The sequence below is a fragment of the Epinephelus fuscoguttatus genome, linkage group LG19 (genome assembly GCF_011397635.1).
Source record: "Epinephelus fuscoguttatus linkage group LG19, E.fuscoguttatus.final_Chr_v1".
Taxonomy (NCBI): Eukaryota; Metazoa; Chordata; class Actinopteri; order Perciformes; family Serranidae; genus Epinephelus; species Epinephelus fuscoguttatus.
In genome coordinates this window covers 2406948-2433920 of record NC_064770.1, presented here as the reverse complement: position 1 = coordinate 2433920, position 26973 = coordinate 2406948, and the positions used below count along the sequence as shown (strand labels likewise).

Here is a 26973-nt window from a genome sequence, read left to right as displayed (position 1 = left end):
CATAGTTTTCAACCCCAAATGGTTTATGCTGGCTTGAACTCAAGAATCACTACAAGCGGCTATATTTATTATTATTTGTTGTCTTATGCCATGGCTCAAATTGATTTGAGCTGGAATGAGCTAGAAAAAATGAAACCTGGTCCAGTAACTGATGTTACCAGGCCAGGATGTGCAAATGCTTCCTAAAAAATATGACACTATTTGAAATCTGGCACATATATGCAGCTCAATATACTCTACAAAAAAGATTTTTTTTTCTTGCTAATTTGCATAATGTGAATAAAATAAAAAAAGAAGACTTTTTTACTCTATCAACACCGAATTTGGAATACAGCCTTGTTGGACTGAAAGACATGATTCCATTATAGATGAGCAAGACCAGATAAAAAACATGGCTGGGGGTGGGGCTTATGATTCAATTTGATGATTTGAGATCATCACTTCATCATTTTATTCTATTAGACATTTGTGTGGAATTTTGTCATAATTAGTGTAAGAATTCCTGAATTATGGCCAAAAACACGTGTTGTGAGGTCACAGTGACTTTGACCTTTGACCACCAAAACGTAATCAGTTCATTATTGAGTCAAAGTGGACATTTGTGCCAAATTTGAGAAAATTCCCTCAAGGTATTCCGGAGATATTGTATTCGCAAGAATGGGACAGACCAGGTCACATTGACCTTGACCATGACAGAGAGACAACCTGAAAACGTTATGCTATTGGCTATGGCCATCGGCGGAGTGGAGGCATAATAACCCACTACAGTCTCTTGTCTCTTGTGCGCATGCGTCCGCGCGTGCAGCCTGTTGCAGTCGCTCCTGCTCTTTTTTCTCAGTTTTCTTACTTTTTTGCTTTATTAAGTTTGGTATTTGTGCTTGCTTTTTGTGATTGTAATTTCCCTCTCAAAACATGCTGATTGAGAGAGTTGTAGTCGTTTTCCTCACCCTAGAATTACTTATTTCATTCGGACCCGGCACCATTGCGCAACAACTTCATGGCCGCATTGTTTACTCCAGAGATCAGCTGATCGCGCTGAGGCCGGCCGGCTTGGCGGCCGGAACATCGGAGATACCAGCTGAACTGTGGAGGAAAACACACAGAGGATGCAGGAGAGGAAGTAAACAGCGGCGGAAAAAAGCAGGGTTGAGACATATGGATAGGCTCTCTCTCTCTAGGCTCTCTCTTCTCCATAGGCTTATGGAGAAGAGAAGATATAAGCCGTGTCTCCCCTCTCTCATCATGACATTGCCGACAACAACGTCTCCATCAGCGGCTTCCAGACTGTTCGGGCCGACCGGGACCGCACTGAGAGTGGTAAGCGCAAAGGAGGGGGGCTTGCTGTTCTAGTAAATAACCGCTGGTGCAGTCCTGACCATATTTCCATTAAGGATCGTATCTGTTGCCCGGACATTGAACTGTTTGCTGTTGGACTCAGGCCGTATTATTTGCCCAGGGAGTTTTCACATGCAATTATTGTAACTGTTTACACCCCCTCCCCTCTGACGTCGGCATGTGACGTCATTCACTCCGCCATAGCCCGCCTGCAGACTAAACACCTGAGTGCCTTCATAGCTATCTCGGGTGACTTCAACCATGTCACCATGGCAACAACATTGCCCACATTCACACAGTATGTGAGCTGCCCTACCAGAGAGGAGAGGAGAGGACACTGGACTTGCTGTATGCAAACGCCAAAGATGCATACAGCTGCTCCCCCCTCCCCCCTCTGGGTAGGTCAGACCACAACCTGGTGCACCTCAACCCCTGCTATGTACCACTAGTCAAGAGCCAGCCTGCGACCATGAGGACAGTGAGGAGATGGTCGGAGGAGACTTATGAGACACTGCAGGGCTGTTTTGGTGTGACAGACTGGCAGGCACTCTGTGAGCCACATGGGGAGGACATCGACGGGCTCACAGAATGCATCACGGACTACATCAGTTTCTGTGTGGACTCCACTGTCCCAGCCAGGACTGTCCATTGTTACCCAAATAACAAACCGTGGGTAACAAACGACATCAAAGCCATCCTCAATGCAAAGAAGAGGGCCTTCAGAGCTGGTAACAGGGAGAAGGTGAGAACAATACAGGGGGAGCTGAAGATGAAGATCAGGGAGGCTAAGGAGAGGTACATGAGAGAGGTCTGGAGTGGAATGAGGACCATCACTGGCTTCAGGACCAACAACCACAGAGGAGCTGAAGGCAGCATGGACAGAGCCAATGAACTTAATCTGTTTTTTAACAGATTTGACACTGCTGGCCCTGCCCATCCCCCCCCGACTCTTCTGCTGTCTGTCTTGGTCAAACATCACCCACTCCACCCTCCTCCCCCACTCCTCCCTCTCAAACCTCAACACCCTCCTGCTTGACCCCCCCTCCTCCTCACACCTCCTCCTCCTGTGGTCACACTGACTGCTCTCTCCATCATGAGGACTACACCCCTCCCCCAGGTGTCGTCACCTCCACAGTGTGCTTCACTGCTGACCATGTGAGAAGACAGCTGATGAGACTCCACTCAAATAAGGCTGCAGGCCCTGATGGTGTCAGCCCCAGGGTGCTCAAAGCCTGTGCCCCCCAGCTATGTGGAGTACTTCAGCATGTCTTCAACATGAGCCTGAGTCTCCAGAGGGTCCCCTTGCTGTGGAAGACATCCTGCCTCGTTCCTGTGCCTAAGACGTCGCGTCCCAGTGGCTCCAAGGACTACAGACCCGTGGCATTGACCTCCCACATCATGAAGACCCTGGCGAGACTCGTCTTGGAGCAGCTCCGGCCCATGGTCAAGCCACTTTTGGACCCCCTCCAGTTCGCCTATCAGCCCCGACTTGGAGTTGAGGACGCCATCATCTACCTGCTCAACCGTGTCTACACCCATCTGGATAAGCCGGCGAGCACTGTGAGGGTCATGTTTTTTGACTTCTCTAATGCGTTCAACACCATACGTCTAGCTCTACTGGGTGACAAGCTGACAGCAATGCAGGTGGATGCCCCCCTGGTGTCCTGGATTGTAGACTACTTGACTGGCAGACCACAGTATGTGCGCTTGCAACGCTGTGTGTCAGACAGAGTGGTCAGCAATACTGGGGCCCCGCAGGGGACTGTCCTCTCTCCCTTCCTCTTCACCCTCTACACCACGGACTTCAGCTATCGCACTGAGACCTGCCATCTTCAGAAGTTTTCTGATGACTCTGCTATAGTTGGATGTATCACCAAGGGTGATGAGGATGAGTACAGGGCTGTTTTGGATAACTTTGTCACATGGTGTGAGCAGAACCATCTGCAGCTCAACGTGGCAAAGACAAAGGAACTGGCGGTGGATCTGAGGAGGACCAAGACACCGGTGACCCCTGTTTCCATCCAGGGGGTCAGTGTGGACATTGTAGAGGACTATAAGTACCTGGGGTACACATTGACAATAAACTGGACTGGGCTAAGAACACTAACGCTCTCTACAGGAAGGGCCAGAGCCGTCTCTATTTTCTGAGGCGACTGAGGTCCTTCAACATCTGCCGGACTATGCTCAGGATTTTCTATGAGTCTGTGGTGGCCAGTGCTATCCTCTATGCTGTTGTGTGCTGGGGCAGCAGGTTGAGGGTGGCGGATGCCAACAGACTCAACAAACTGATCCGCAAGGCCAGTGACGTCGTGGGAACGGAGTGTGACTCTCTGATGGTGGTGTCAGAGAGGAGGATGCTGTCTAAGCTACGAACTATCTTGGACAATGTCTCACACCCACTCCACCATGTGCTGGTCAGGCACAGGAGTACTTTCAGTGGGAGACTCATACCACCAAGATGTACCACTGAGCGCCACAGGAAATCATTCCTGCCTGTGGCCATCAAACTGTACAACTCCTCCCTCTGAGTGGCCCTGTGACTAATTCACCCACTGCAATAATTTAATCTAACTTGTGCAATAACCCCATTCACCCTGACTGTATATATTTTGTCTATGTAAATAATCTTGTTCAGTTTACAATATATATATGTATATATATATATTTATTTAAGTTTATGTTTGTTAATAATTCCTGTTTATTTAACTCTATATTTGTTAATACTATTGTTTAAATTTCTTATATTTTCACGTATCTTTCCTCTCTTGCAAGGAGCACCTGTAACATAAACAATTTCCCCTCGGGGATCAATAAAGTAGCCTATTTCTGATTCTGATTCTGATTCTGATACAGGAAGTTATTATTTAACAGTCTTGATACATAAATGACACTATAGTATTCTGTCAAATATTATGGAAGGACACAATTTTTAAATGGCACAAAGTGTATGCAAAAAAAAAAAAAGACTGAAAAAAATGGTAAAAAGAAAGAGGAGACAACAGGAGATTAAAAAGGGAGACACTTACTGCCTGGCATGTTCCCGGGATGCATATGTGACATTAACCACTGCTGTTTCACTGTCCGTGTTCACTGAAAGACAGAGGAAAAAAGGGACTCTTAAATACAGAATGTGTTGCTTGATTACTGGTACTTTGTCTACTTTTTCTTGCTCAACCAAAAGGCTTTTTCTTTTACTGCCCTTTTAAACATCTGAAACTTTTAACTGATTCGTAACTTAACAGAACTATTTTTTCTTGATCAGTAAACAGTTAACTTTGCCTCATTTCAGCTTCTATATTATGATCATCAGCTGCTGTTTTTTGTCAGTATTGATAGTAAACGGAATATTATTTGTTTATGTCGCCTTGGGCTTTAGAATATGAAAGGTATATATTCCACTATATTCTGGCATTTGATAGACCAAATTGATTAATTGAGAAAATAATCAGCAGATAAAGTGAAAATAAAAATAATTTTTAGTAGCTGTCCTAATCTTTTTTTTTGGTTTCCTTTCAAGTACATTTTGGCTCATAGAGAAAAACTGAGGTTAACGTACAGTGGGGGAAATAACTATTTAAGACGTCAACATTTCTTTCATTAAACATATTTCCAATGCAGCTATTCACATGAAATTTACACCAGAAATTGATATTAATTCAATACAACTATACAGACAAAGTGTGTGATATTGATCAGTCATGTGAAGTAATAATACTTTGTTAAAGTGTTTGAGTATTTTTTAGGAGTATCTGTACTGCACTGGAGTCACTTTTCCTCCACTACATGGGACAAATGATAAACAGATATTACATTGCATATCATTTATATGCAGATGATGATATCCAGCTCCATTTCTCATTCAAACCTACTGAGCCTTTCAGGTTATCTAGGCTCCTTGACTGCGTTAATACTATTTGGGACAGCTTAATTTTTTTTACAGCTCAATGCAGATAAGACTCATGTTCTGGTCTCCCTCATGCAAAGGCCTCTTTCCTCTGCTGCTCAGTCAAACCTGTGCACTTTAAAGGTAATATTTATAATAACATTATTGTATTGTAAAATGTACATTTGTGTATATATATATATATATATATATATATATATACATATATATATATATATTTGAGAAATAATAATGCACTGAGACCTGTTGTTTCACCTGCTGAACTGGAAATGAATATTCATGCCTTTATCGCATCTCGCACTGACTATTGTAATGAAGTTTTCTCCTCACTGACTATGTCTGCTCCTGATCATCTGCGAGCAATCCCGAATGCTGCTGCAAGGCTACTTACGAGGTCAAATAGACACTCTCATATTACCCCTATACTAAAATCTTTTCACTGGCTCCCTGTCTATAGGATCCAGCCCAAAATCCTCATTCTTACTGACAGAGCAGTACATGGTAAGGCTCCCTCTTATGCGGCCAAACTACTTCTTCCATATTCTTCAGCCCGCTCTCTTCGATCAAATATGCTAAATCTGTCGCTTGTCCCTTACACTCGCCATAAGACCCGGCCATAGCATCTAAATTTTTGAATGCTCTGCCCTCCCTTATGCTGACTCTGTGGTTTCTTTAAAAAGCCAGCTTAAGACGCACCTGTTTAGACAGTCATGTGGGTAACATGTATGCACCAGGTCTGTATTTTATTCCAATTTTGTGTATTATTGTTGTGTATTGTGAATTCTCTTTTTGTGAAAATAGTTTTGCTAGTTGTGCACTTTTAACTACATGCCTCACAAAGTCACTTTGTCTTATGTTTTTTTTCTTGTTGTATAATGCCCTTGTGAAGCACTTTGTGACCTATGTCAGTTAAATTTTACTTTACTTACTTACTTACTTACTTACTTAGGCTACTTACTTACTTACTTACTTAAGTGAAATTTTAATGAGTGACTTTAACTTCTACCAAACTCTTTCAGGTACTTACATCTACCACTGGTGTTGATTAATCATGGAGAGGGGTCAATTAATATTTGACTATTCTAGATAGCTAAGGGTTAATTCACTGCACAAGTTCAACCATGGCACAGGAGGAGCTGTAATAAGTCTCATCAGTTGATGTCTGAATGGGGATGACTAACGCTGAGTTGAAAACAGTCCACTAGTGAAAGTGTCTAGTTATGTCAAGTCACTAGGTAGTTTTACTTTATGTCACCTTGCCTCAATTGTAGAATCTTGCGTCTCATTGATTGCATTCACAACTGCCTGCTGGATTTACCTGACATATCGCTCATACCACCCTACCCAAGAACCCCCCCCCCGCATCTCCCAAGAATTGCATATTGAACCTAGGTAAGGCCATGCCCCCAATTATTAAATGCATTTTCATACAAATACTTTGTTCCTCTGTCATTCCACTTTATTGCACATAACAATGATGAGAGCAAAATGTTCCAAAACAATTTACACACACACACACACACACACACACACACACACACACACACACACACAGAAGGTTAGGTATGTTGTCTATCTAAGGAGGAGTATAAGAATGTTTGGTGAACTGTTCTGTGTTCTGCGCTGCTGTCTCATTGTTGCGGAATGTGAAGTTGTAATTTGTGTCTTTAATAAACCCGCCAAGGCTGTGAGATCAACCTCGAGTTATATGAGTCGTTTCTTCAACATCCCCTAGTGAATATGTCCTAAAAAGCTACAAAAGCTGCACAATCACATCCACTCTATTCTGTCTCTTATCAACTCATATCCTCAGAACAGTAGCCATCAGGTCTTTAAACTGTGACATTACTGCCAGGGTGAGTCCCTCTTAACGTCAGGGAATGCCACTGTAATTGCCACTGTAAACTCAACTCATCTCATCTCATCTCATCTCATCTCATCTCATCTCATCTCATCTCATCTCACCTCACCTCATCTCATCTCATCTCATCTCATCTCATCTCATCACCCTACTACCAGTTAAGGGCAGCAAAGTACCACATAAAATCGCAATACTACATGAATAGGAACACTTTAAGGTCTTGCTTGTGCTGTTCCTGCGCTTGAGTTAGGAGTTTCTATGTAAAACCGGCTATATAAGGCAGATGTCAGTAGCGTTCACAAATCGGAGCAAAGATCAAATATGCTTTAAGTTAATGACAGTACAGCTCAGAGGTCTTACCTTGTTCACAGTTCTCTACGGTTCCACACTGGGCCAACAGACCATCCAGCACCTGACACACACACACGCACGCACGCACGCACACACACGTGCACACACACACACACACACACACACACACACACACACACACACACACACACACACACAGAGGCAAAGAACCCAGTTAGTTCACATGGTCAGAATACACCTTAGCCTAATAAGACAGAGTTGGCATCGTAGTATAGTTCACTGTGTCCTAATTGAATCCATCTGGATACATACAAAACAAGGACCTACAAGACATGATCTAATTTAATCATGTAGATTTTTCATCATCATGACAGAGAGCAAAGATGAAACAAAAATAGTGAGCACTTTCTTACATGCAAAAACACTAAATTAAATGCATTAGGAAACTATAACTAACAGACCACTCAGGATTTCAAAGGCTGCTTATAGGTGCTGCTGTATGGACAGAGGGCATCACAGTGACAGTCAGTCCATCAGTTTATTCATTTGCCAAATGAAATTGTATGGGTACAATTTCAGTGAAATGTAATCCTGTCAGTATTAGTAAATATTTAATCCCAGCCCATGCACATTCGCTTAGTTAGTGATGTCGGCATCAGACACAGACGCCAAAAACTGATGCGATGCGATGTTGTGATATGCCGCCAGTCGGCTGTACGAACCTGTCATAGTGGTATGATAGGCCACATGATGGCATCAGTTTGAAACACTGCCAGTAATGATGAAATATAAGGAGCTGAAAAGATCTTATATGGCAGGTGGGAGGGGTGGTGGATGGCTGGGTGGATGCTGTTTGCTTCCATATGAATGTAGAGCTAAACCATGATATTTTTTTTTCTAAAACTAACCATGTGCTTTGTTGATGTCCTGGTCATTGTGGTATCCTGGAACGTCATCAGCAGACGCAGTAGGATACCTAGCGCGTAATATGTAGATGTCAAAGTCCAGTGAGAAAGTGGTGATATGTGATCTGCATGTGAATGCCGATATTAACTTTTCCCATTAAATATAAAACCCAGATGTAGTGGGTGTTAGGTTTTTATAATGCAGTGAGAAAGGGGCTTTGGAAACACATTGCACAGCCTGGCTGGAGATCGGCTGTTTCAACGGTGGAGATAACAGCACTACATTTGCAACATATCCTTATTCAGCTGTTCGTATGATATCCAGGGCTGCCAACTTTTCAAAAGGCCTTGGAGTGAGATTCAGCGGGGCTGACAATTTTGTCGTTTAGGCCTACACAATAATACCTGTTAATATCACAGACAATTGTGTTTTAATACTTCAATTTTCTTTTCTTTTCCAAATACGACAGGTAACCACAAAACCTTCATTAAACATAATGTGGCCTATTACACAGACATAAATTTATATTAAAAAATAAATGCTGTGTCGATATTAATGTAAATTTGTCTCTTGCATTTGTCATGAATCGTGTTTCTAATTTGCCTTGTTTTACATCATTTTAGTGTGGTGACTACCAAATGAACTCATAAGTGCAATTCCAATCACATAATTTCAATCACATAAACAAACAATTGCTCAGTTCTGCTAAATATGTCTATCAATGAGCATACGTTCAGTTAGCACCCAAAATTTATGACAGCGGAATTTTTCGCCTATCTACTGCTTGCTCTGCCCAGCTGCTTGAAAGGATGGCTGCTGCAGCAATAGGCTACTATTTCAATTTAGCTGCTAACATAAAGTACTAATTTAAAGTAGTAATTTAGCATTTTTGACATTTACAAAGCTCTCCAAATGCCTTGACATGCTCTCATAACACATATAAGAAACTAAACGTAAGGTTTAAGATTATTCTTTGGGGCTTTTTCACCTTTAATGGATAGGACAGAGTGAGGGAATGACGTGCAATAAATGGTTGCAAGTCAGAGTTGAACCCATGACCACGGCAGAGGGGCATCACTTTTTTTTTTTTCAAATATTTATTCTGACCAAAGAATATACAAACAAGACAGGGAGTAAAACAAGCGAGGCATCACCTCTGAAGGCTATATGGAGTGCCAACACTATCCACTACGCTACCATCACCCCTAAATGTAAAGATTAAAAGCCTAACTACTTCACAACACACATGCCAACATACCTGGAGGTGAGAAATGCAAGAGTTGAACCATTTCTTATTCCTCTTCTTACTACCAGAAGGGCATCATTTGAGGTAGTAGTAGCCTAGTTATGTAAGGTGGCGCCACACCGTAAAGGAGTGGAACGACAACCAGCATTTTTTTTTTTTTTTTTTTTTTTTTTTTTTGGCGTGAGAAATTGGAGGTGTGGGGTGAGACCATGTGAAACCAACCAATTGTGTGACTCTCACGAGAGTTGACAGCTATGTGATATCCAAAGAATAAGAGCTAAAGCAGAAATCTGCCTTGCTATGTTTTTGACTGGCGAGGGGTTCAAATGTCCTTGTCAAGGTTTAGCTAGTTTTGCTGAGCTTTGCTGACTGGCCAATAATAAGACACACATGCCAGCCTGAGGACTTGATTTTGAATCCTATACCCAAACAGCAAAAAACACTAATTTCACCAAATGTAAAGAGGAGATGTTGTGGTGGTGGGAATGTGATGTGGTGCCAGGCAGTGTGAAGTCCCAGTTACAGACTATTAATGATCCCAGCAAGAAAAATATTACAGGAAACATGAAATACAAACTAACCTCCCACTGCAGGTGAGGTGGAATATTTCTTATCTGCAGTTTCCTGGTCCTGTTGAGAGAACAAGAAAGAGACCATATTAGTGAGTTAAAGCATCGGCAAATAGAAAGAGAAGTATCTCCAACTTTAGATCTCTGAGATAAAAATAAGGCTTGTGATGTAAGGAATCAAGAAAAACAGCATATCAGCTCAGTGCACAAGAGAAGTACTGAGCTTGCATGGTCGGGGATGAGAGTAAGTGAGAGGAAAAATAGGCGAGAGACAGGAGGTGTCTTGAGAGGACAGTTTGTTTGATAAGAACACTTAATCAAAATGGTGTAGTAACACTCCGTCCATAAGCTGTGACTGGTTCAGCTGGAGAGCTTTCTAAACACAGGGAATTGAATAGAAGTCCAATCACATTTGACATGGTCATCTTCAACTGTTGCATCATACACATCCAGGTTGTGTGTCAAACTTGATTTTTTTTTTGTTGACATCATTAAAGGGGGGAACTGAAATGTTTATTTTTGGTGTAACTTTTCTCTGTCAGTCAGGAAATTCACATTCAGACAAAACTGAAGTTATTGTTCTTCGGCCCAAACACCTCAGAAACTCTATCTGAAGATATACAGTAGTTTCTCTAGATGGCGTTGCTCTGGCCTCTAGCACAACTGTAAGACACCTTGGAGTAACATTTGCCCAAAATTTGTCTTTTAACTCCCATATAAAACAAACTTCACAGACTGTGTTCTTTCATCTGTGTAATATTACAAAAATTAGGCCTATCCTGTCTCAAAAAGATGCAGAAAAATTGGTCCATGCATTTGTTACCTCAAGGCTGGAATACTGTTATTCCCTATTTTCAGGTTGTTCTAACAACTTTTTAAAAACTCTATAGCTGATCCATAATGTTGTGACACATGTACTAACAGGAACTAAGAAACGAGATCATATCTCTCCTGTTTTAGCTTCTCTGCACTGGCTCCCTGTAAAATCCAGAATTGAATTTAAAATCCTCCTGTTAACTTAAAAAGCTCTAAATGGTCAAGCTCCGTCATATCTTAGAGAGCTCATAGTGCCATATTATCCCACCAGAACACTGCGCTCTGAGAATGCAGGGTTACTCGTGATCCCTAAAGTCTCCAAAAGTAGATCAGGAGCCAGAGCCTTCAGCTATCAGGCTCCTCTCCTGTGGAATCATCTTCCTGTTTCAGTCCAGGAGGCAGGCACAGTCTCCACATTTAAAAATAGACTTAAGACTTTCCTCTTTCATAAAGATTACAGTATAGTAAGAACTGACTCAGGCTAGACTTGGTCTGGCCCCTAGTTAGGCTGATATAGGCCTAGTCTGCCAGGGTCCTCCTATGGCACACTGAGCCTCTTCTCTCCTTCCCCCAGTCAGATTCGGAAAAGTTGGTTCGTCTTCACTTGCTAACATTCACGTCCTATGCATGTCACTTACTCGGCTTCTTCTCCGGTGTCTTTGTGCTCCACTGTCTCGCGGGTTCCCTCCATTTGCAGCTACACATGGATAATATATATATATGTGTATATATATATATATATATATATATATATATGTGCTACCAAAATATTATTTATACTCTCTGTCTCTGTCTGTCTTAGTCTCTCTCTAACTCTCCCTCTCTTTTTGTATAATTTTGTCATATGGATTATTGTAAATTTATTATGTTGATCTGTTCTGTACACATGATATCTATTGCACGTCTATCCGTCCTGGAAGAGGGATCCCTCCTCAGTTGCTCTTCCTGAGGTTTCTACCATTTTTTCCCCGTTAAAGGTTTTTTTGGGGAGTTTTTCCTTATCCGCTGTGAGGGTCCAAAGGACGGAGGGATGTTGAATGCTGTAAAATCCTCTGAGGCAAAGTGTGATTTCTGATATTGAGCTTTATAAATAAAAAAAAATTAAATTGAACTGAAAATGATGCAAATGATGCATTCATCATTAATGCTCCAGAAAAGCAGCAATTAAAAGACACTTTCTTCCCAGAGTGGCACATCATACTTCCTCTATCTGTACAGTGTGTCCTGTGTGAGCTGCGGGTGTCAGTTGAAAGTGGGCACTTCAGCCTTTTTTTATTCATGTGAAAGCAGATGCTCCTTTCTAGTTTGTCTAAGGACAAAGGGACTGCAATAAAAACAGTTTTTATTGAGAGTAGACATTGTGGGCAAAAACAGGACACTTTACACATTGCACCTATCCTGGCATCTAGATTGACTTGAAATGAGTGCAACCCTTCAGTGATCAGGATTTCCAGCCAACACATATTTCATCACAAGGCATAAATGTCATAGCTAACCAGGTTTGGGGTTCTGCTTGCTTGCTGTAACCACTGTAATCATGTATGTGTGTATGTTTTCTTGGCTATATCTTGTCCTTCATCGCTTCACAGTTGCTTATGGGCGTCCTCAATATTGACCCTCCTTCCATTTAGCATTCAGTACTTTAGGAACACAAAGCAGGCCTTTGTCATTCTGTTACCTCCTTGGGGTTTGATTCTTGTAATCTTGAGAACTCCCATGTACGTATTGTTCAGTGGCAGGAGGATTTAATCAGTTGTGGTATATCTTTATTGGTCCCCTTCTGATAAGTTGTTGTGGAGGGATAAAACATTCTGAACTGCTCTATCTCTGAAGTACAAAACTAAGTTGTCTTACTGAAAATAGTGCATGTAAAGGAAACAATATTTTAATTTGTAACATGGCTCAGTCCCACAAAAGATCAGACCTAGGAATATGTGTCTCGGTGATTGGAACAGAGTTGAAACTAAATGATGCTCAGGATTCAGACTGTTACAAATCCTGAGCCCATCCCTACACAGGACAATTTTCTATCTGTTGCATTAGAGCTGCACCTTTGACCCTAGTCCTTCTTACTGAAGCTGCTATATTGAAATGTGAAAGAGTGCAGTCTTCCATCTTTACCACTCTTAATCCAATCCCACACCCCACCCAACTGAGCATCAATAGCCCTAATTCCCAACAACAACCAACCCCCATCTCCATCTCCCATACCAAACCCCACCCAAACCCCCAGGAGGCTCCAGCACAGATGAATAGTCTTTTGTGCATCTGAAATACCTGACATCCCCCACCAAAAAAAAAATAAAATAAAAATTAAAAATTGAAAAGTCCTTTGATCCTTGTTCAAAGCTTAGCTATAATCGCTTACTCCATCCCCCTGCCTGCCTAAAACACACCTGTTCTCCACATACTTCTACTCTGTACATCAAAACTTGCGGACACACACATGCTAAGTCCCACCTTCTCAACCGCATCAACTCCCCATTATCCTCTCCAGTGTCCCAGCATCCCTCCATCACACCCACACATACATCCCAACCCCCATCAAGCCCCCAACAGTGAACTTGTTTGACCCCTACCGCTGCCGCCTGCCAACTCACTGCCTATCCCATTGGCTGAAACCATGGCAACAGGTTAGGAATGGGTGGGCAAAGAAGCTGGATGGGTGGAAATATGGACAACAGAACAACATGCTTCACATTTTCTTACATGGTCATTCACTCATGTGTTTTCATTTGAAACATCTTTGACTTTTATCTACATGGTAGTGGCCTGTCCACCCTGTGTCAACCTGAGCAGGTTGTGCTCTAATGGACTCCATGTTCTAATGGTACATATACCTGAAAATGACAAACAGTGGAGCAGAAGTGAGTCATTATCAAAATTGCACCACTCAACAAGAAAGAAATGCAACATCCTCCTCCATGGCTTACTGTTGATATGCAAAGATCGAAACACTTTGCCAATAAAGCTTGAAAATGTCCAATGTAAAAACTGGAGCTGTTGAGGTTCCCTCAGCTGTGAAGGTATTAAATCCATGCTCAGCTCAAGCCTCCAGCAGAACAAAGGATTGAAGAGAAAGACGGGAAGAAGGAAAAGAGGCCAAGAAAATGAAAAGAGTGGTCCTCAATAAGCAAAGAAAGGCTTTGCCTCTAGGAGGGATCAAAGGCCAAGGGTTAGAGCACTTTAGATCAGACAGATGGGGCTGTGGGACTACAGCGAGGCATGCTTCTGTGTAGGGAGTTATCTTACGCTTTCATATACAAACAAAACTTCCAGTTAATGGCAAACAGTTTATATGTGTTCATAACATCTACCCCTACCCTACATGTAATCTTGTGCACTGTCAGGCAACACTAACTCCTCTACCTTATCATCTGCAGAATGATCCACACTTACAACCACAGCAACAGAGACATGGCGCTAACTGATAATTACACCTCTACTGCAAGACTAATTGCAGTTGCAGCAGCAACTGTAATACCCATTTCCACCAAAATGAAAGCATATATGTGTTGTTTTTTTTAAATCCCAGAAAACCCGCTAAAAATATGTGATAGATCCCTTTCACGAGCCAGTAGAGCAGAGCTGAGTACAGGGCTCTGCAGCAGATGAATATGCCTTTCTGTGTTTTTTGCTGGTGTGTCATGTTTGATGCACAGACAGGTTGGAAAACAGGTAAGTAAACAGTAGAAGGCAGCATGGAGGCCTGGGAAAGCATTACAGTGATTACAGTGTTTGAGCGGTGCTTAGGCTGAGGCAGGTGTTTTTTTTATGTGGTGTATCATTGCATCTTACAGGTAAAAGGACTAAAATTATCACATTCACCAAGATGTTGTGTTTCCATCCAGCCAATAAATACCTGTGACTACTACAGAGTAATTTGACTCGGATGTGAATGTCGACTGTAACCTTTCCCATTACATTAAAAAGCCAGATATTAGCATGTGTTAGGTTTTTTGTGCAACGGGCTGTGGTAAAGGAGTGAGCTTACCAATGCTGAGGGAGGGAAATAAATGGATTCCAAACAATATGATGTTTTTTTTGTGTTGTGTTGTATACCTAATCTTTCCAAGTTGCAAGCAACTCATTAAATCTCTCATTTAGTGTATAAGACAAAGTGGTACATACAGTGGAGTGGTTGAGGCAGTAGTAGGACTGCACAATTACGACCAAAATGATAATTATGATTATTTTGATAAATATTGAGATCACAACTATGTATACAATTAACTTTTTTTCACTTTTAAATAAGCAGCACTGCTTTTACTTCCATATTGTGCTACATTTCTGCTAATTGATAAATACATCAAAATGATACTTAAAATAAGGGGAGGAGAGTGGGATACCATGACCCACCCCCTCTTCCTAGGCAACTGTGCACATTTGTTGTCATGTGACGATAAATTCAGGAAGCACCCATCATTTCTATATGGCTGTGATGAAGAGAAGCAGATGGTATTGGTATAAGTACATATTTACACATACAATCAGTTTTTTGCTTTCAGCATGTCATGTTATGTCAAAGCTAATTCATCCAAGTCTATAAATGTGTATTATACGTGTTGGTGATCTGTCATTGTATATAACCATGTGAATCATTTAGCCAAAGATTAGCCAAGAATTGCTAAACTGGCCTTTTTTTTTTTTTTGCCAAAATGGCAGCTATGGGGAAAATTGAGCCAAATGCTGTAGGGTAAATTTAGCCAGTTCTCCAACTTAACCTACCACATGGCACTGAAGTTAAATACAGCCTCCAAGGTATAAAATGGTATTTCAATATTATATCACAAAATCACTTTGATTTATCATATGTTAAGAAAATAGAAAAGCTATCATACCAAGAACCTACACAAGAACCAATCTGGACTACAACTGTCCTTGTCCCAGTGTTGAGTGTCTGATCATTATGTGCATGTGAATGTGTGTGTGTAAATATAATATATATATATATATGTGTGTATATATATATATATATATATATATATATATATATATACATACATGTGTGTGTATGTATATATGCATGTGTATGTGTGTACATGTATATCATATCCTATCAAACTGAGTTAAAAGGTAGTCAAGAGCACCAACATCTAGGCATAATTACTGTGTGTTGAGTTGTATTAGCAATATATTATCAATGTATAATCAATATATTACCACTGTGTCATCAATGTGTCATCATCATATTATTACTGTGTGAATATAAAAGAAAAAGCCAAGCAAGATGCAAATATAATAGTAGAATGAAGCCCCTATAGTAAAAGCAAGCCAGGAGAAGGAGGGGCAGCTTCAAGCATAGAGAGACTAGGGCCCACTGGCAGGCTAAAAGACACCGTAGTACATATACGGCCTGGAAAACACACCTCACCCCGAGGACAGTCCAAGCACCAGCAACATACACACCAACTCAGACCTGGAGATACATGAAGGGAAGGGTTAAGATAAGGGCGATAAAGACAGAGAAAAACAACCCGCCCAACCAGTTTTAACTGGTTTGAGGGGGGTTTCCAGGGGCCTTTCAGGGGTCAAGTGACGTAGAAGTGATGTTGTGACTAATATGAATTAGAAAAAATAAGAGTAGTTCTACACATATGATTGGTTAAAAACTTGAGAAACTGAGAAAGAGAGAGAGAGAGAGAGAGAGAGACAGAGTATTAAGGTCAGTGCCCAGGCCTTTTGAGTTCAGTTCTTGGTCTGGACCAACAACTCAGATACGATGTCATCTCTGAATAAATAAACCTTCTTGCATTGGGCTTCTGATCAGCCTTCTGGTTTTTCATCAGAGTGCTCTGAACTTTCTTTGGTTTTATTGGAAGCAAGTTTTACTGAATTTTGACCAACATCACAGACCATTTTTTGGTTTGAGGGCAGCAAATTAATCCACAAGCCCAGTATACAAGCACAGGAGGGGAATCGATTTACTGAGTATGTCTGACTCCACTACAATAGGTGGCGATATGCCACCCTTTAATCGTGTTGGTTCTAGAACTTCTTCTGGTTGACCTGTTACATCACAGACCACATCTAAAACGCTGCCTTGTTTCTTTGCTTTACTCCAAAGACATGCTATCAGCTCCCATTAGAAATGTAAAGAAACAACATTCCTGCTCCCAACAACTGGAAAAAGGTTTTATCAGGGAGGGTGTGCAGGAAATTATAGGAGTTAGTAGGTCTGCAAAGGCTAACTTATTTCGTCTAGCTAAATATAGTAGAATGAGTTATATTATTTTAGGTAGAGATTTGTTCAAGAATTTTAAAGCATACTGCCATCCCTCCTTATTTTTTTTCCCTGCCAAACACTTGTTTTATTATATGTGACAAGATGCCTCATTTTTTTCAAATACATGGGCCAGACGTGGCCATCAAAGAGGCCTCGGGGGTCTGGCACCGTGTAGTTCCTCGGGATCTTGTTCATGAGTGAGGGTAGGATGGAGCAGGAGATTGACAGGCAGAATGGGGAGGCAGATTGGGGCGGCGGATTGGGGCGGCGGATTGGGGCGGCGTCAGCAGCGATGCAGGCGCTTAACTGGTCTGTTGTGGTGAATAGGGAGCTTAGCCAAAAAATGAAGCTCTCGATTTACCGGTCTCGATCTACGTTCCAACCCTCACCTATGGTCACGAGCTCTGGGTAGTGACCGAAAGAACGAGATCGCGAGTACAAGCAGCCGAGATGAGTTTCCTCCGCAGGGTGGCTGTGCTCAGCCTTAGGGATAGGTTGAGGAGCTCGGACATCTGGGAGGGACTCAGAGTAGAGCCGCTGCTCCTCCACATCAAGAGGAGCCAGTTGAGGTGGTTCGGGCATCTGATAAGGATGCCTTCCGGACGCCTCTCTTGGGAGCGGTTTCGGGCATGTCCAAACGGGAGGAAACCTCGGGGATGCCCCAGGACACACTGGAGGGACTACATCACCCGGCTGGCCTGGGAACGCCTCGGGGTTCCCGCGGAAGAGCTGATGGAAGTGGCTGGGGGAGGACTGTCTGGGCTTCTTTGCTGAGGCTGCTGCCCCCGCGACCCGGACCTGGATAAGCGGAGGACGACGACTACGAGTATTGTTTTTTTGCTACTCAAAACTAGATTGGCTGTCCACTTAATTCGCATGACTATCCTCATTTAACAGAAATTTTTACAGTCATTTCACCAAAGGTAATTGTTAAAAGATTCATAGTATTAAACATTATTTGGTTGGTTTGATGTTGTTTGAGTTCACTGTAAAGAAAGAAATAAGACTAAACAACAACAGCTGTTTGGGTGGCGAACCCTGCGCAGAGGTGGTTTCGAGCAGCTCAACCCGAGGCGCACTCAGTTTGGTAGTTTGGCAGACCGAGGTGCGCTGAGATGGGTGTGGTGAGCAGGGGGAGGTGTCGACAGATCCAGCTTGGAGCAGTGACAGTTTCGTGCCAAAAGGCTTCACCGAAGGTGCGCTAAAAGCTCGCCATCTGAAACCAGGTCTACTGTCAGTGCAGGGGGAGCACAGCAGGTGTAAACCGAAGTTTGGCTGACCGGCGGACAGTACGCACATGTCACCAAAACCTCACAGGCAGGTTTCCAGAATATCAGGCACATTAACAATGCCATAAATAGCCAAAAAAACACTATTCAATGCAACTATCTGCAATCAGCACATAAATGTATCTCTATATCGACTGTCCCGTCACATCTGATGTCAGATCAAAGGGGATTGGCACCGTTTGGCATGTTTGGCACGCGTAATGGAAACCCAACCTGATTTGATTAACACAGCTGCAAACTAATGAGTTCACATCCCTCTCAGCCAGCCACAAACAGCCACAGCATCAGATAGGGAGTATATATTCAGCATCTGTCATCTTAGAAAAGTCAAAAGAAAAGAAACAGAGTGAGACTGCGAGAGAGAAAGAGAGAGCGCGCGCATGCGCACAAGAGAAACGCAACATTGATTTACAGTTGTGGTGACCTCCTCCCAGGCTACCTTTGCATCATCAGCCCATGGAGGTCTGCTCGCTGTTCCGTATATTCGGACACTGCGAGCTTGGACCTCCCGGACCAAAACATCAGTTTCCTCCTGGGAGAAGTTTGGCCGTCTGACGCTGCTGCTCTCTTTTGCAATGGCGAATTGAGTAAACTCTCATTACGCCTTCGCGTGGCGCATTTAAGGGCGAGGAGAGGGGCTCATTTGATTGGTGTGATGTGTGTAAAACCCACTCCACGCCTTCTCTCCTCCCTCTTTCCGACTTGCGCCGGTAGGAGGGACGGAGGTGGGAAAGAGGAGATCCGCCTGGCCACACCCAGTTGGCGAAGCGCAGGTGCGCTGCGCCCCCGCCATGCCCGGTCTGCGAAACTGGAGCCCTTTATGTCTAACTGTTTAGATTAGTTTCCCAAAATTAGCAGCAGTACCTGCACACAGTGATTCAATCAGCAGCAAAGGGAGGTGGACAGAGGACAGGAGACAGTGGCTGATCTCTGTTTTCATTCTTACTAAACTTCACTCAATAGCCTGTATTGATTTATTTTATTAACATTTTAGAGTTGTTTCCACTGAGATATTATTAAGTTTATATAGTGACTTTGTTGTTGTAAACATTGGTGTTGCTGCTTTTATAAGCACAACACTAGTTTGAACGTCTCTAGAAAACCATGTGTGTATCACAGTATGGTTAGCAATGCTGGTCTTAAGATGATTACATGTGAGACAACAGAAACAAAGTATAAGATGAAAAGTCAGTGGGAAGTGTTCCCAGCAGTCTAGTGGGACAATGCACATAAACACAACACATATAATAACATACACAGTAACGTGGGCATAAAATGATTCAGCACCACATAGTTTAATATCATCCAAAGTCTTAGATCAAATAATATTATGATTTGTTTGAGGAACAATGTGTGTTGGCACTATCTTAGCACTCCTAGTGGGAATTTCCAATGCAAAAGGCATGTTTGATGGGTTTGACTGACACTGCTGTGGATTTATTTGCTGCCCTTGAACTAAAAATCGTGGTGTTGGTCAAAATTCAGTAAAACTTGCTTCCAATAAAATCAAAGAAAGCACTGACCTTAATACTCGGTCTCTCTCTCTCTCGCTCACTTTCTTAAGTTTTTTAACCAATCATATGTGTAGAATTACCCTCATTTTCAAGTCATATACGTCACAACATCACTTCTATGTCACTTGACCCCTGACAGACCCCTAAAACCAGTTAAAACCGGTTGGGGGGCCTTCCTTCTAAAAAGTGTCAGCCTCAGCAGTTTACATCTTCCATATCTTATCTCATCTCCCCTTTGATGTATCCCAATCATCCAAGTCTGAGTTGGTGTGTATGTTGCAGGTGCTTGGACTGGCCTCAGGGTGCGTGTATGTCCCAGGTGTTGCATGGTGTCTATTAGCCTGCAGTGGACCCTGGTGTCTGTTATCCAAGCTGCCCCTCCTTCTCCTGGCTAGCTTTTACTATAGGGGCTTCATTCTACTATTATATTTGGATCTTGCTTAGCTTTTTCTTTTAAAGTCACACAGTGATAACATATTGATGATACAGCAGTAATGTATTAATAACACAGTGTTACTATATTGATTATATATTGAAAATTTGACTCAACATACAGTGATTATGCATAGATTTTGGTGATCTTGACTATCTTTTAACTCAGTTTGATAGGATAAGATATACATGTATATATATGTATAGATAGATAGATAGATAGATAGATAGATAGATAGATAGATATTTATATTTATATTTATATTTATATTTATATTCAGTCTAACAGACATGAAGAAAAAAATCTGTCAGTGGACCAAGTTTTTTTTGCTTGTAATAAGAAAAAAAACCTTGCTCCACTGACAGATTTTTCTACTTATTTCAAGTGAAAATTTACTTGAAACAAGTGAAAATTGCCTAAAAACAAGTAACTTTTTAGGTGATGAGTCTTATTTTAAGTGTAATGAGATTTTTTTTTTACTAGAAATGAGACATTTTGACTAGAAATAAGACAAATATTCTTGGTAAGATTTTGAGTTTTTGCAGTGTACACAAGTATTCAGATCCACAGTTTCATGGCACCAAGCATTAGCTGCACAAAGGTCTCAAGCAACCTCACCAACAAACCACAGTGCCTTCCAGCCACACAGAACATCAGCATTACAGACACAATAAAACAAAGTGAAAGCACACTACAATGTTTAAGGTTGAAGGCAAACTTCCTCTGTGAATCACAGCACTTTCCCTGTCAGTCACAGTATAAAGGCTAAAAATCAAAGTGTAAAATTACCAATTTGTCTGGACTGTTTCTTGATACACTTTTTTTAAAATATAAAACAAGCAAGATAAAACACATCCATAAGTGAGCTTTCGAAATGTTACCTTTGAACAGAGCCAGGCTAGGTGTTTTCCCTGTTTCCAGTTTTAATGCTAAGCTAACCAGCTGCTGCCTGTAACCTTAGGCCGTGACACAGCAAGCCATCAGCAATGGTTGGCCATCAGTCAATGTTGGGTTGTTGGTGAGCATCTGTCGCCCTCGTTGGTGCGGTGTGTCCCGCACTGCTGGCCCTCATTTGCTTCTTTTTTGGCCAATTCAGCATGTTGGATTGGTGTCAGCAGAGGACAGCCCATCGGTGAATGAAAATCACTCTGATTGGCAGTTCAGCTCAGCCCACTGGCACTGGCACACAATAAATATGTCCTTATCTTTCAGCACTGGGTTGTGTTGTTGATATGCTAACTGGCTAAATTGTCTTGGTCATTATTTTGGTCTTACAATTTCCCTTTCGTTTGCTGGTGTAGAAAAGTTTTTCCTCTCATGTAGGCACAGAATGTATATGCTGGCTGGCTGTCAGCTGTGTCATCTGTCATCTTGCAATATGTGCTTGTGCAACTTTTTGGCTGAGACACAGCGACGTCAGACGATGCAACAGGGGGCCTTCATCACTGCTAGTTCTCTGAAGTTGATTTGGTGCGTCTGGGCCTTTAGACATTTTACCTTTGGACAGTGCTGGGCTAGCTGTTTCCCTGTTTCCAGTCTTAATACTAAGCTGCTGTCTGTAACCTCATATCAAATGGCTAGACATGAGAGCTGGATCAATCTTCTTTTCTAACTCTCCACAAGAAGGCAAATGTTTCCCAAAATATCCAACTGTTACTTTAAAACTGCCCTTTCAAGAAGCAGCAAAAGGATAATTATGTGACTGTAGGTTTTTTTTACTGCTCTGGCCTCATCTTCTACTGACAAGGTACATGAAACAAATATACAGACCCTGGTGTACAGTATAGCCATTACCTGCTACCATCACAAACCCCTCAAGATACAGCTTACTCTCAAATATCACCTAGTACAAAGCAATGATGGCTATGAGCTCAAAGAGCACAGAAGTGCAGGGGGTTAATATTCTATACGTGCTATCTAGCCAGCATAAAATCACAGATGAATTTTTTACTGCTAAAAGTTAGGAACAAGTGGGTTGAGGCAACCAAACACCATCATACCCTTGTTACCAGCCAAATTCCTATCATATAATCCAATTTACCTGTCATCCATGCCATCAGCTAAATACCATCATAGCTCTACCCACTGACCCTTCCAACAATCCTCACCATCATCACTGTGGTTTCTGGACTGCTGAGTTGGCCACTTCAGCAGGTACATTAGATACTGCATGAATGAATATTGGTGTAGTGAGGAGGGAGTCAGGTAAAAAAAAAAAAGAAAAACCTGTAGGATGCAAAGTCCTCCGTTTGATTCTACTATTATATCCACATACAGCAGTTTGTGTGTTATACACAATTTATTGGCTCATGATAATGTAGGATATGTACGTATTATGGTGCATTAGTTTTCGTAAGAAATTGTACAAACGATAAATAAGAGAATCCTACAGGTGATACATGTGCAAAGCATCAATCAAAAAGTCTGGTTCATTAAAAAGTCACATCCATCTGTTAAGAAGATGCATTACAGAAATGATACACCACAATACACCACCAAGAGGCACAGGGGGCTGATTGTACTCTTTTTATTAGGTGATTCTGCGCCCCCTCCAAATAGTCATAGCAGTTCAGGAAACATTTCCTCTTTGGGACGTTATGTAATATTTATGTGTAAACATGAAACCAAAGTGTCCAAAGTGTCATATTTGCTCAAGGATGCCAACTGTGTCCAACTGCATCTCATCTCTGTAGTTTTGATTCTTTTTTCTCTTTTGCCTCCTTCCTACACCTGTATGCATCTCTCCATTTTCCTTTTTCCATTCCTTCTTCCCCTCCTGTCCCTCTCCTAGAGTTTTTCCTCAAAGCCTTACCCTGGTGCTGAAGGCTAGAGAGAAAATTCCAATGGATGCAACGCTGTTTGAGAGCTTTAAATAGACAGCAATGACAGGAGAAGGAAGTATGGGGTGGAAGGAAGAGGAAAACAAGAGGAGGTGGTGGGATCAGGGATGAGGGAGAAGAGGAGGAGGAGACACTGCTTCCATGCTGGCTATACCGTGCAGAGCGCGTCACTCAGTGGAAGAGAGTGTGTACTGCCAGCTGTAAACATGTGGAAATGCAGGAGTGTGAAAAAGAATGATGAGGGAAAACAGCAAATGTATTTTTAAAGGGCAAGTTCACACTGAGTATGTCACTTATTGATGTCTGACAGCTGATGCCACAGTCAGTAGATGTCAAGAGTAGTGGTGACAGCACTTGCCACACAACCCCTCTCTTTCTTCTTCCATTTCCAGTCTGCCTCTTCTCTATCAACTATCCAATGTAACTGAAATGTGATAATGTAACAGAACTGACAATGGGCTCTCATTTTTCACCTCTGTGCAGCCCTTACAAACGGTACCATTCACTGCCACCTGGGCAAATCCCCAAACCACTTCTTTATTATTTTGTTGCTGTCCCCTCGTATAAAAGAAACATGTCTTGACTCTGCAGACTGTATCAAGTCGTGGATTGAGTGGACTGTGTGGACTGTGTGGAGTTTAGTCAGGCAGTCACTTAGTTTTGGTATTTGTTAGTTTGCCGAATGGGTTGGCACTGTTGTTTTCCCAACTACAAACACGCCTGCAGACTGCACAGCTTTATAGGGAACCTAGAAGTTAGGCTCCAGTGGTTACGTGCATCAGGCCTACTGGACCATGATCTCCCGCCTACACCTGGAGTTTGCCTTTTTCCCAGGATTGTTTCTGCAGTCTCATAGATGGATATGGGTTCCACTAAAGTGCCCTTGCAGAAAAGCAAAGGAATGCCAAACCTTGCTCTACCAGTGCTGACAACAGGACCACAGTCACAACAGTTGTGCCTACTGCCAGCAACTCTGCAGCATCTTGAGCTGAGTGTACAGATAGTATGTTTGTAGTTCCAGCAGCGTTGGCTTATATTGCTGAAGTTAGGTTACCTTGACAGCTAAACTAGGGTGCTGTTGTGTCATGTTATTGCAGAGTTTAAATCCATGTGTATGTCCAATGCCCAACCTTATCTAGCTGCCTTATCAGGTCAGTCGTTAGGCTGGTAATGTGATGTATATTGTATGATCTGCAACTGTGTAACTTTACCCAGTTTGGCAGATGAAAGAAGGAGTGATTTGCATGTTGCAGTGCAGCCTCTTGTCCTAACTGTTCAAAACTGTTTAATTTTGTTAGCTCTTATTTTTTTGATCAAGTTTAAAGGACAAGTGCACTTACACTGACCACTACATAAAATAAAATGAGAAATTGGAAAAGAGGAAAAGAATTTGGAAATTTGTTGAAATTAAATTAGGGACTGATCACAAGTGTATTGTTTCTGTGTGTTTTTACATCTACTGTTGTGTTAATTTGCAGCTATGCTTTTAATGAAACTGACATGTCATGACAGTCAAGCCCCCATCCCAAATTACACCCACTTTCATCTGGTCACCCTACCTGTCAAAGCTCTCCCTAACTGGCCCAGATTTAAGGAGGGTCCACTCATTCACTTGCTGCTATCTCATTGGTCCATTCAGTCCTATCTAAGGCGGAATCTAATAATGATGCCATCATTAGCATGAAGAAGAAGGATGTCATGAATATCCCTCCCTCAAGTTTTCTTCCACTATCCTATTATTAGCTACTGCAATATTAAGATGGATTAATAGAAACAAGCTGTAAATTGTTTAGTGCTTATACTAATTATTTATATTTATATTAAACAATAACAATGATTATCATTACAGTGAATTATAATAAAAAATCTAAAACAATGATAATGGTATTATTGATGTCCCCACTGCAGTCACATCAGGGGAATACACAGTGTTTCTTGCAGGAAAAATATTATGAAATATATAGGCTAATTTCTCTCTCTCTCTCTCTCTCTCTCTCTCTCTCTCTCTCTACACACACACACACACACACACACACACATATATATATATATATGTATTTCTCTGTCTCTCCCTGGAGAAAGAGGGAGAGAGAGAGAGAGAGAGAGATTTGGGACATAGGGTGGGCGACATGTTAATGAGAGAGGCCTCGGTCTGGAATTCATTTCTGGTGAAAGAGAGGAGGGGGTGCAGCAATACGGGTCAAAGTTTAGGCTCTGTTCTCCACTGTGACCCCGCCTCGACTCGTGCGGCAGGCCGCCCTCCATTTTGGGGCTGCCAGATCTCCATTTTGAGGAGGGGGAAGTGACTCAGCCTCGACCGTTATGTAATGGGAGTGACTTAAAAAAAAACATGGAAACATACCAGCTTCGAACTCACTGATCATTTTGTGACGTTATTACCGCGGGAAAAGCCGCAGGCTCTTGTAGGCTACGTCAAGAGAAACAGATCTGTCCGTTCATGTTAGTCTATCTGTCTGTCTGTCTGTCTAAATGTGGCACCGGACCCTCGCTGATAGGAAGCGGACTGTGACAATGAAAAGAACCTATGAATTGATGGGTTGTATATTTCCTGAATATGAAAGACTCCTGGCGAGGAGGTACTCAGCATCTTCACCAGCACCCCCATTCCTCTCCGCTGCTCGCCATTTTGTGATGCCTATAGCCATTTCATGTCCGGGGACATGAAACACAGGGGCTGAGCGGGGAACAGAAGGTCTACAGTGGGACGTGCAGGGACTCTATATGGTCACTTACGAGCAGAGCCCTCAAATGTCATGTCCGCGTAACAGCCTACAGCCACCAGGCCCAACATTCACCCACACAATAAAGTTTGATATCATCACTGCGTTAAAACACATACGTCTGAGGATATAGCCTAAGGTGTGACGTAGCCTACCCTGGATGACAGAACGATCTCAGAGCCTGTTGTAACATTGTTGCCATACAGACTTAAACAAAGAACGAGTGATGAAAGAGGTCAGTGAGTGAGGCTGATCATTAGGCTACACGTGTAATTCGCCTTTAATGTGTTGGACGTTGTCATGATTCAGATTGTCTTAAAACAGACTGATAAAACGGATTAATCAGAGGTCTTAGGACGATTAACACCTGTGGGCTGTGTACACGCGCGTGAACAAAGCCACATTTTCTGCTTCAATAAAACACCTCTCTCTCTCTTACACACGCGCACACACACACGCGCGCGCGAGAGAGAGACATTAGGCGGCCATCTTGACCAACGCCCATTTACTACAATGAGTGTGCAGTCACATGACAGCGGAGTATTCACCAGAACAGAGCACATCGAGCACATCCAGCACATAGCCTAAGAGGAGGAGGGCGAGCAGACAACATGCGCCATTACGTGAACATGGGCTCCTGCAGGCTGTGTGTGTGTGTGTGTGTGTGTGTGTGTGTGTAGACATTACAACAGCAGGCTACGCTTCACGTGAGCCCTCTGTGTGATCCCACAGCTGTTTGGCTGGGGCATACGGGGATATAGGCTATAGATGTGTCGATAGACAGGTAGGATGGCTTTTGCGGGCTTTACACTTATTCGATATAGGCTAATATTTAGGTCTCCTGTGCCAACACATGACGCTAAAATATGACCCACTTCCCTCAGTGTGCGCGCACAGAGGCACATGCGTCACTTAGATAGCCTACTCCAAAAGTAGACACAATTCAAATGGCTAAATGGATGAAAACACAGAAGGGATCAC

At 42.3% G+C, this 26973-nt stretch overlaps 1 protein-coding gene across 5 annotated transcripts in view; it reads right to left on the bottom strand.

Moving 5' to 3' along the window:
* The window catches only part of LOC125878820 (insulin-like growth factor 2 mRNA-binding protein 1), an 80161-nt gene that overhangs the window by 15518 nt on the left and 37670 nt on the right, over positions 1-26973 (bottom strand). For all 5 annotated transcript variants that reach the window (XM_049560229.1, XM_049560228.1, XM_049560227.1 and 2 more), the window contains exons 3-5: positions 10146-10194; positions 7461-7512; positions 4362-4425 (exon numbers count right to left, since the gene is read on the bottom strand). In XM_049560229.1, coding sequence (XP_049416186.1) covers positions 4362-4425; positions 7461-7512; positions 10146-10194 — 165 coding nt within the window. The remainder of the gene's footprint in view (positions 1-4361; positions 4426-7460; positions 7513-10145; positions 10195-26973) is intronic.